General features: G+C 50.9%; 1 protein-coding gene across 1 annotated transcript; it reads left to right on the top strand.

Moving 5' to 3' along the window:
- Positions 1-456: 456 nt before the first annotated feature.
- On the top strand, positions 457-8670 carry RPN1 (ribophorin I). The gene is made up of 10 exons (XM_065642868.1): positions 457-707; positions 1751-1815; positions 3284-3590; positions 3828-4037; positions 4999-5191; positions 5524-5623; positions 5891-6029; positions 6227-6346; positions 6810-7055; positions 8088-8670. Exons 1-10 carry the CDS (start codon positions 486-488, stop codon positions 8268-8270), a joined length of 1785 nt encoding a protein of 594 aa, XP_065498940.1. The 5' UTR covers positions 457-485; the 3' UTR covers positions 8271-8670.
- Positions 8671-9214: the final 544 nt, after the last annotated feature.

The raw sequence follows: 9214 nt of genomic DNA, 5'->3' as shown, positions 1-9214 counted from the left end.
CTCCCAGCAGAGCTGCTCCAGCCTCGGATCATTTCTGTGGCTCCTCTGGCCCCTCTCCAACAGGAAAATTTCTTCCCCAAAGGGCTGTGGGGCATTGAACAGGCTGCCCAGGGCAGCGGTGCAGTCACCATCCCTGGAGGGGTTTAAAAGACATTTAGACGAGGCTCTTAGGGACATGGTTTAGTGCTAGAGTTAGGTTATGGTTGGACTCGATGATCCTGAGGGTCTCTTCCAACCAAAATGATTCTACGATTCTATGTCTGCCCTGCGCTGAGCGACCCAGAGCTGGGCGTCCCCAGCGCGGCCTTTCCCCTCAGGCACTCGCGCCGCCGCCCTTCCCCGCGCGGGAGGAGGGAGGGTCCTCAAGCGCCGCTGGGCGCCGCCATCCTGAGCCATCTCCCCGCTGTGGGCGCCGCCATCTTGTCCCGTCCCCGTCCAGCGCGGGCGCCGCCATCTTGTGCCCTCCCCGCGCGGTGTGTCCGGCCATGGCGGGGCTGCTGTGCCTGCTCCTCTCCCTGGCGGCCGCCGGCGCCTCGGCCGAGCTGCTGCTGGAGGAGGCGCGGCGCTCCGTGGACCTCAGCACCCACCTGGCCAAAGTCTCGGCCGAGCTCAGCCTGGCCAACGCGGCGGGCGGCGCGGCCGCCCCGTCCTTCGTGCTGGCGCTGGAGCCCGGGCTGGAGCCCCGCCTGGCCTACCTGGGCGTGCAGGTGAGCGGGGCCGGCGGGGCCGGGGTCCCGGGGCGGGCTGAGCGCTGCCCGGGCCCCGCGGCCGCACGGACACGTCGGCACCAGCGCTCCCGGCGGGGCGGCCGCGCTGCCGGGCCCGGGGAGCGGCGAACACGGCGGGTCTGGCGGTACCGGGGAAAGCGGGGCCGGGGGGGAGGCGGTGAGAATAGAGAGAGATGCTAATTAACGTTAATGAGCGTATGCGCGGCCCCTCGGCCGGAGCTGCAGCCCCAGGCAGTGCAGGCCCGGGGTGGGACGTGGAGTCGCAGGAGGGTTTGTGTTGCAGGGCCCTCCCCAGGCCCCCAGGGCCCCCCTGCCACGAGCAGGGACATCTGCACCAGCTCAGGTTGCTCAGAGCCCCGTCCAGCCTGGCCTGGGATGTCTCCAGGGATGGTTCAGCCACCACCTCTCTGGCCAACCTGGGCCAGGCTCTCACCACCCTCAGGGCCAACAATTTCTTCCTCCTGTCCAGCCTGAATCTCCCTCCTTTAGTTTAAAACCATCACCCCTTGTCCTGTTGCAACAGGCCCTGCTGAAAAGCCTGTCCCCATCTTTCTTATTGGCCAGGGGTAGGCCATTCTTACCGCAGGAGATGTAAGTGCAAGATGGTTCTTCTACCCCCAGGAGTATTTGCAGTGATGTCAGTTTTGCTCTCTGGCCAAGGCAGGTTCCCGTGGCCTGCTCGCTCCGCAGCTGCTGTAGAAAACACAAATCACAAAAGCAGTTGACCAAGACTCTTATTTGCACAAGTTACAATGACTCTGCTGGCTTGGGAACCAGCCCGAGGGGAACTTTAAAGGGTTATCAGAAATCTCCAGAGTCTGTTCACGCACACTGACCACACTGCAATTTGTATTAATGAAAATATTTTCAAAATAGCTCTTTTATAAGTAGTTATCTATCAACTTGTTCTTTCTGGGGCAGCATGCACCCATAAAAGTGGATAGGGACTGTTTCAAGTTTGCCCTGGACACATTAAATCTTTTAAACAGCCACACACTGATCAGATTGATGTTTTGGAACAGGTGAAGGGGGAGGAAGAAGAGGAGAACACCTTGGAAGTGAGAGAGACTAAAGTTAAGGGCAAAAGGTGAGTGTCACCCTCTAAGGTCAGTACCTGGAATTGTGCAGCTGGGTTCTACCATTGTCCTCAGGGTGGAGCAGAAATATTACCCCAGTCCCAAATACCTGGAGATCTTTAGAGTCTTTTGTTCCTGAAAAGATCCACTCTGTTCCCGGGGCTCTGCAGAGCTGAGGAACACGGTTCACACAAGCAGCCAAACCCAATTCCTGCAGCCCCAGAGAAGTCATTCCCCTCCCTCACATACTCATTCCTTGCGAGATGGCACACGTAGTTCTAGGTCTCTGCACTGAACCTAACACAAGCAGCACATCCCTGCTCCTCACAGCCACCCAAAGCTGCCCCTGAGGGGAGAGCCCTATAAGGGAGAAAATCTCTCTTAAATGCAGCTCAGCTGCTTTCGAGGGGGCTCAGCTGTGCTTAGTCTCGTGTACTCAGTGCCTTAAGTAATGTCCTGGTCCTTCATTAAAGGACATCAGGTAACAGAAACATTATAGCTCCAGTCCTGCTCTTCCCCATTGCTTCCTTTTGGGGCCTGAAGTGGTGATTACAGAGAGGTTTTAAGTGCTCTTTGGCTGTGTCCCCAAAGCCCTGCTCTCACTCTGCGATGTGCAGCCCAGCGCGGGCCGTTGCTCGCTGCAGGGACAGGAGATGCTGATATTGCCCGAGGCTCCGCACTGCCAAGCTTGGGACATGGCACACGTGCTGCCAGACCAGGCTGGCGGGTGCTTTGTGAGCGTGAGAGATGAGAAATCAAGGGTGCTCGGAGAGTGGGTCAGAAGCACGGTGCTGCGGGCTTGAAGGGAGTTAAATGGCCAGGGTGGACCAGGGTTTCTGACATAGCTGGAGGCCTCATGATCCTGCCCTTGGGCCACCAGGCATGGTTTGAAGCCCATTCTCTTCTGTCATCACCTTGGTCCATCCGGTGCGTCCTTACAGGATTGGTGAAATCTCATTTCTGTCTGTTGTACCTCCGTCCAAAACCGTGGCCCTTCCTTAGTTTCAGATCCTGCGGGCAAAAAGCTGAGAACAAGCAGACTTTGTGGGAACAGGCGCCTAAGATGTTTGTGATTTGTCTTCTGGACATTTGCACATGCTTCCTCTGGTTCAAATAATTCTTGTTATCTGGAAAAGAATGAAAATCCCCTGCTGAAGCATGCTTTAGAAGTGCGAAATTACAGAGGGGAGTGTGTCACTATTCAGGGAACCCAAGCACCTCTGTGAAGCAAAGTCTAATTGTGCCAGGACGCAGTTCACCCTGTGTTGCATTCCCCAGTCCAGAGTACACACACCCTCTGGGAAGAGACATCTGTATGCCTTAGAGGAGCGAGTAAAATACACAATATAAATGTAAAATACATGTACACATGATATATATTATATATAGGAGTTCCCGTCCACAGGGGATGTTGCAGAGGTTGGGTCTGATCACTCGCTCATAGGAGATCTCGCATAACTTACCTGTTCTCCCTACCAGTGGAAAATTCTTCTCTGTGAAGCTGCCGTCCCCTTTGGCACCAGGAGCCAAGGTCCGTGTATCTGTCGAGATGGTTTTCACGCATGTCCTGCAGCCCTACCCCACCCATATCACCCAAAGCGAGAAGCAGTTTGTGGTCTTTGAAGGAAATCACTATTTCTACTCACCATACTTCACCAAGACCCAGACAACCCGGGTCAAGCTGGCCTCTAGGAATGTGGAGAGTTACACCAAGCTGGGCAACCCTTCCCGCACCGAAGACACGATTGAATACGGCCCCTTCAAGGACATTCCTCCGTACAGCCAGGTACGTCTGTGCAAAGAGGTTGTGGCTCTGCAGAGGGCATCTCGCAGACACGGCGCCTGCGTCTCAGAGGCCGCAAAGTGGGAAGCGGAGGCTTCTGTCTAAGTATCGCAGGTCAGGCCTGTGTCACCTCTGCAGAGTCTTTCAAGGAGGTTTCTCTGTGGGACATGGAGACGCATAATTGTGAGGGGAGGTTGCTCCTCACTACGTGTCTAACAGTTTGTCTTTTCTGCTTGTTAGGACACCCTGAAGGTGCACTATGAAAATAACAGTCCGTTCCTGACCATCACCAGTATGACCCGAGTCATTGAGGTGTCTCACTGGGGAAACATTGCGGTTGAAGAGACGGTTGATTTGAAGCACACAGGAGCGGTGCTGAAAGGACCTTTCTCCAGATACGACTACCAGAGACAGCCAGATAGTGGGATCTCTTCTGTCAAGTCTTTTAAGGTTGACATTTTGCATAAGTTTGTTGTTTTGTTTTGGTTTTTATTACTGTGGCTTCCTCCTTTCTTGCATCCCCAGAGGGAAAAAAAAAAAGTTAAGTTGTCCTCTTCCTTTTCTTTGGTGACTATACCCAAGTAATAAGGGAATATTTAAGCTCTGATCTATTTTCAGAGAAGGCTCATGCTGCATAGGAATGGCTTTTGGAGGTAAAATTAGGAGGTTCTATGCTTTACTGCATCTGTTGGCCAAACAAACTGCATACACCAGGGCACCCCTCCAATCTCAGGGACGCTCTAAAACCTTTAATCCCTGTGCTGACAGCACTGCTTTCCATTTTCTACTGTGCAAGGGCCATTCGTTCTGTCCTCACCCTCTTACTTTCAGAGTTGCCTTCTCTGTCATATCCACATCATGTTGAACAGTACTAATTGGAAACTCACCCATTCATTCCTGGCTCACAAAGCACTCGATGAGAGTTAGAGCTGTGGCTCTGCTAGCCAGATGTGATAAGCATTATGTGTTTTCATCTGAACCAAAACCTTTCTCGCTGCTTGTAGCCTCCAGGATTGATTGTTGTAATTCTCTAAGGTGGTGCAGCCAAAGAGAAATCCCATTTTGCTGAGCATAAAGCCAGAAAGCTCAGTGAGCTGGGGCAGTGGCCTGGAGTGAAAAGGGAATTGCTGTCCTGGTGAGCATGATGAGATCCCTCGCTGTCTGGGATATTTGAAACTGGGCTGGAGGAAACATATTAATTTAGAAGCCAAGTGATTTTAGTGCTGGCAGTCACTTCTGTGGCTGGTTGCTTATAATAGCACAATTTTACCACTCGTGCAACTGAACAGGTATTTTGTCATCTTTCACATGGGAGTGCAGTTTCCCGCTGCTTAACGGCATTATTGGTTTTGCTGGTTTCGCTGGAAATAACCCCGAGCTAATGTGCTGGCTGTCACTTCTCTCCATACAGACCATTCTCCCAGCTGCCGCTCAGGACGTCTATTACCGAGATGAAATTGGAAACATCTCCACCAGCCACCTCCTTGTCCTGGATGACTCTGTGGAGATGGAGATCCGTCCCCGCTTCCCGCTTTTTGGAGGCTGGAAAACCCATTACATCATCGGCTATAACCTGCCGAGCTATGAATACCTCTACAATCTCGGTGGGTGGCACAGGGGACGGGAATAAGAAACATTCTTCTCAGTGTTTAAAGGTGGTTGCTGTACAGTAAAGAATTCAAAGCTGCAGTACTCTGCACCTTAGCAACAGCAGTTGCTAGCTATTATTTCTAGAATATGCAAATCCACCTTCTTTTCTGTGCTGCCTTGAGGTTTTTGTAGACATCTGGTTAAAATATATGCGAGTGAGCTGGTGCCCCCTGCTGCACAACGTGTCCATCCAGATTCTGCTCTTGCTTCTGTTGGGAGCTGAGCTTCAAGGCTGCCCCTTGTTCTTTGAGGAATTGTAACCGCCTTCTGGTCTGCACTCCCTTAGGTGATCAATATGCCCTGAAAATGAGGTTTGTTGACCATGTATTTGATGAGCAAGTTACGGACTCCTTGACTGTCAAGATCATCCTCCCAGAAGGTGCCAAGTAAGTGTTATTACTGCTGGCTTGTCACTGCAGATGATGCTGTGCTGGTGGCAATTCTCCAGCCTGCTCTAATGGCCTGAAGACAGTGAAACAAAACCATGACTGTGCATGTGGAGGAGACTTTGGAACACAGCTTTGCTTCCTTTTTGAGCATCGTTTAATCTGCATAATTGGCCTTATGCTGGAGGCCACAGTTGGCCAGCCAAGTCTTAGGTTACATCATCTCAAATACTGTACAGTCATATGGGACTCTGGCTTTGTCCGCAGGAATATCCATGTGGACAGTCCCTACGAAATCAGTCGTGCTTCAGACGAGCTTCACTACACTTACCTGGACACTTTTGGGCGTCCGGTTATTGTGGCACACAAGAGCAACCTGGTGGAGCAGCACATCCAAGACATCGTGGTGAGTGTGGCCTCTCTGCATGGTTTGCCTGAGCAGTTTCACCTCCCGAATTAGGTGGCACCGTCAAAACACCCATATTGGATTCCAGAAATAAATGTGTGCTGGACTGCATGGCCAGTTCTGCTGCTGCCTGAGAAGAGGAGTTATCTCCCACAGTAACGTGGTTCATTGCTCAGTGTTTCGAACTTCTCTCCTAGGTTCATTACACCTTCAACAAAATCTTGATGCTGCAGGAGCCTCTGTTGGTGGTTGGAGCCTTTTACATCTTGTTCTTCACTGTGATCGTCTACGTGAGGCTGGATTTCTCCATCACTAAGGTGCCGTATGATGAAGAGCCCTGAGGGAGTGTTAGTGGCTTATTCAGCTGCTGGGTGGAGATTTTTCATACCAGTAATTCTCTACTGAATTTCCCTGGCAATGGGATACATTTCCTAGATGCTTTAATAGAGCCCTGAGCACTGACACTCCTGCAGGATTCGAACTGGTCTGCCAAGGCCAACCTGAGTTTCCATCCTTTTGAATGAAAAGGAATCCATCCCTCAGGAGCAGGGATGTGTGCAGTTCTCCTGCAACATTTTTACTTATTAATAGCTTTTGTTAAGCTATTGGTTGGGCTGAGTGCTGAAAGGTTCTTGCCGTATTCAGTCCTTGTACCATTCAGCTAATTTCTGTCAGTTGACTTCATTGCAAAGGGAGCAGTTTCTGTAACAGTCCTGCAAGTGTGGCTTGATGCAGCTCAAAGATACAACTGCTTTGATCTTCCCTTCTGTCCCTTTGCAGGATCCAGCTGCTGAAGCGAGGATGAAGGTCGCCTGCATCACAGAGCAAGTGCTTACTCTGGTGAACAAGAGACTTGGGCTGTACCGTCACTTTGATGAAGCGGTGAATAAATACAAGCAGTCACGGGACATCTCCACTCTCAACAGCGGCAAAAAGTCTTTGGAGATGGAGCACAAGGCCCTGACAAATGAAATAGCCTCTCTGCAGTCTAAACTGAAGACGGAAGGCTCTGACTTATGTGATAAAGTAAGAAATTCTGATTTGTTTTTTAAGCTGTCCTATTCTTGGATCTATCAATATTCTAGATGAGTTTAAATGTGGAGTTTAGTTTCTGCAGTCTGTATTTTTTTTTTCTCCTCTGAAAATGGCTTGCTCCCTGCCATGAGGTGTGAAGATGTTTGTTCTTTTTGCAGTCATCCTGGTCACGCAACCCTGCAACTGCTGCTGGTAAACAACTGCTTGTGGTGTTTCTTAAATAACCCTTGAACCAGCTGCATAAGTACAGATTAATGCTTTTATAACACAATGCTGATGCTTCTCATTGAGCTCGTGGCAGCGACACTTGGGCAAAAACGGAAACTATCAACACGTTATCAGTTTTGACTTCGCTACTGATACCAACCAAACCAAAATCTTCTCCCTCATCTCTTCTTTTCTTGCACCTGTGAATTTGGTGCTGACAGAATTTTGGTAATGTGATGCTCCTCAGGGGGTATTTCGCTGTAGCACGTTGAAAGCCGCAGCACAGGGAACGCACACCCACTGTCCTCCCTCTGCTGTATTTCAACACTTACCTGGAACAGCCACTTAACCCCAAGTGGGGGACACTTTACTCTCCAGTGTCCATTCAACTGACAACCACATTGCTTAGTCTGTTAGTAACTCGAAGAGTAGCTCTGTCATTGCAGACCTGCTTCTTGCACACCGTGAACTGTATGGTCACAGCTTCCAGCTGTCGTAATTGTTTTAGCTTGAAGCCTTTAAAAATTTATCAGGAAACACTTTATAGTCATTGCACCCATCTCTTGCCAGCGTGGCTCTTGGGTCCTCTGAGCCTCTTTATCTGCTCTGCTTAATTATCCATTCATTAGATGTTCCTCCTAATGTGATGCCAGGGAGGTGACGATGGCTCAGGAGACAATATTCAGGAACTGGAGGTGTTTCCACTTAGCACTGACTTAATCTTTTGCTCCAGCTTTACCATCTCCTGTTGCAGCTTCACTGTAGGGATGTTTTTTTGTCTCCTCTAATATTCCCTTTGTTTCTCACCCCTATAAGGTAAGTGAAATTCAGAAGCTCGATGGCCAAGTCAAGGAGCTCGTTCTGAAGTCCTCGGTTGAGGCCGAGCGGCTGGTAGCCGGCAAGCTCAAAAAGGACACGTACATCGAGAACGAGAAGATGCATTCCAACAAGCGCCAGGACCTGGTCACCAAGATCGACAACATTCTCGATGCGCTGTAACTCTCTGGTTTAGTGACCGGGTGGAGGGGAGAGGAGATGAGAGGCCTGGGAGTGGATACATTTTGAGCCAAAACTCCTTCCCAGCAAAATTAGGGGGAAAGTTGATGTGAAATATCTGAAAGTACATTTTGGTTTTAGGTTTTTCTATAGAGCCTGTCTGCTCAGCAACACGTGCTGTGCGAGGGACCATGCCATCGCGCTGTTTAACAGGGCTTCTTTACCAGAGGTGAGACTCAGTCAAGTTATAAAACAGTCTCCCGCTTTCGGTTTTCCCTGTGTAGATGTGCCCTGACTAAATGCGCACAACCAGCCCGTCTGAGCGCAGACACGCTTGTGGCAAATCTGAATGTCGCATATCCAGAAAGAATAAAACACACCTTTGTTCTACTTTGAAATAAAACCGGCGCTGCCTCGCCTTTATGTGTTGTGCCTGGGTTGGGGGAGGCAGAGGCGCTGAACCCCTGAGTCCTGCCTGACCAGGGTGGGGATGACAAACAGCTAAAATCAGATAAATCATGGTTAACCCCTCAAGCCAAAACACAGAGACCTCATGGAGGTCCTGAAGGCATCTGAAGCCAAACAGGCTGCCTGCTGCACCCAGAGCAGCGCCAGCAGGTGCGGGGGGAAGAGGGATCAAACATGGTCCCAAAGATACCCTTAACTTTCTATTCACCTGGCAGAGAGCAGGCAGTACCACCCTTCCTTCCCCACATCCCACCTCTGCCAGGCTTCCTAGGCAGCCCGAACCCCCAAGGAGACAGGACCGCCTTGTGCCTGTGGCATCAAAGCCCTGTGGGGCTGACAGTCTGTCGCTGTGTCTCATTTTGCTGTGGGGCTCTGATCACACCCACCTCAACCCCTGCGGCTGCTGGGCAGCTTCAGATCCTACTTGTTCGTGGCAACCATGGCTGCAGAGCCAGGATCTACGAATAGGATGAACGCAG

This window comes from Caloenas nicobarica, chromosome 11 (assembly GCF_036013445.1).
Source record: "Caloenas nicobarica isolate bCalNic1 chromosome 11, bCalNic1.hap1, whole genome shotgun sequence".
Taxonomy (NCBI): Eukaryota; Metazoa; Chordata; class Aves; order Columbiformes; family Columbidae; genus Caloenas; species Caloenas nicobarica.
Note: the sequence above shows the minus strand (reverse complement) of the source record. Positions and strands in the feature narration are given on the sequence as shown.

Excerpts from the sequence above, each read along its gene's own strand:
- RPN1 (XM_065642868.1), top strand. The coding sequence starts at position 486 with ATGGCGGGGCTGCTGTGCCTGCTCCTCTCCCTGGCGGCCGCCGGCGCC. Across the intron at positions 4,038-4,998 it reads CTTCTGTCAAGTCTTTTAAG|ACCATTCTCCCAGCTGCCGC; the intron begins GTTGACATTTTG and ends CTCTCCATACAG. Across the intron at positions 5,624-5,890 it reads ATCCTCCCAGAAGGTGCCAA|GAATATCCATGTGGACAGTC; the intron begins GTAAGTGTTATT and ends CTTTGTCCGCAG.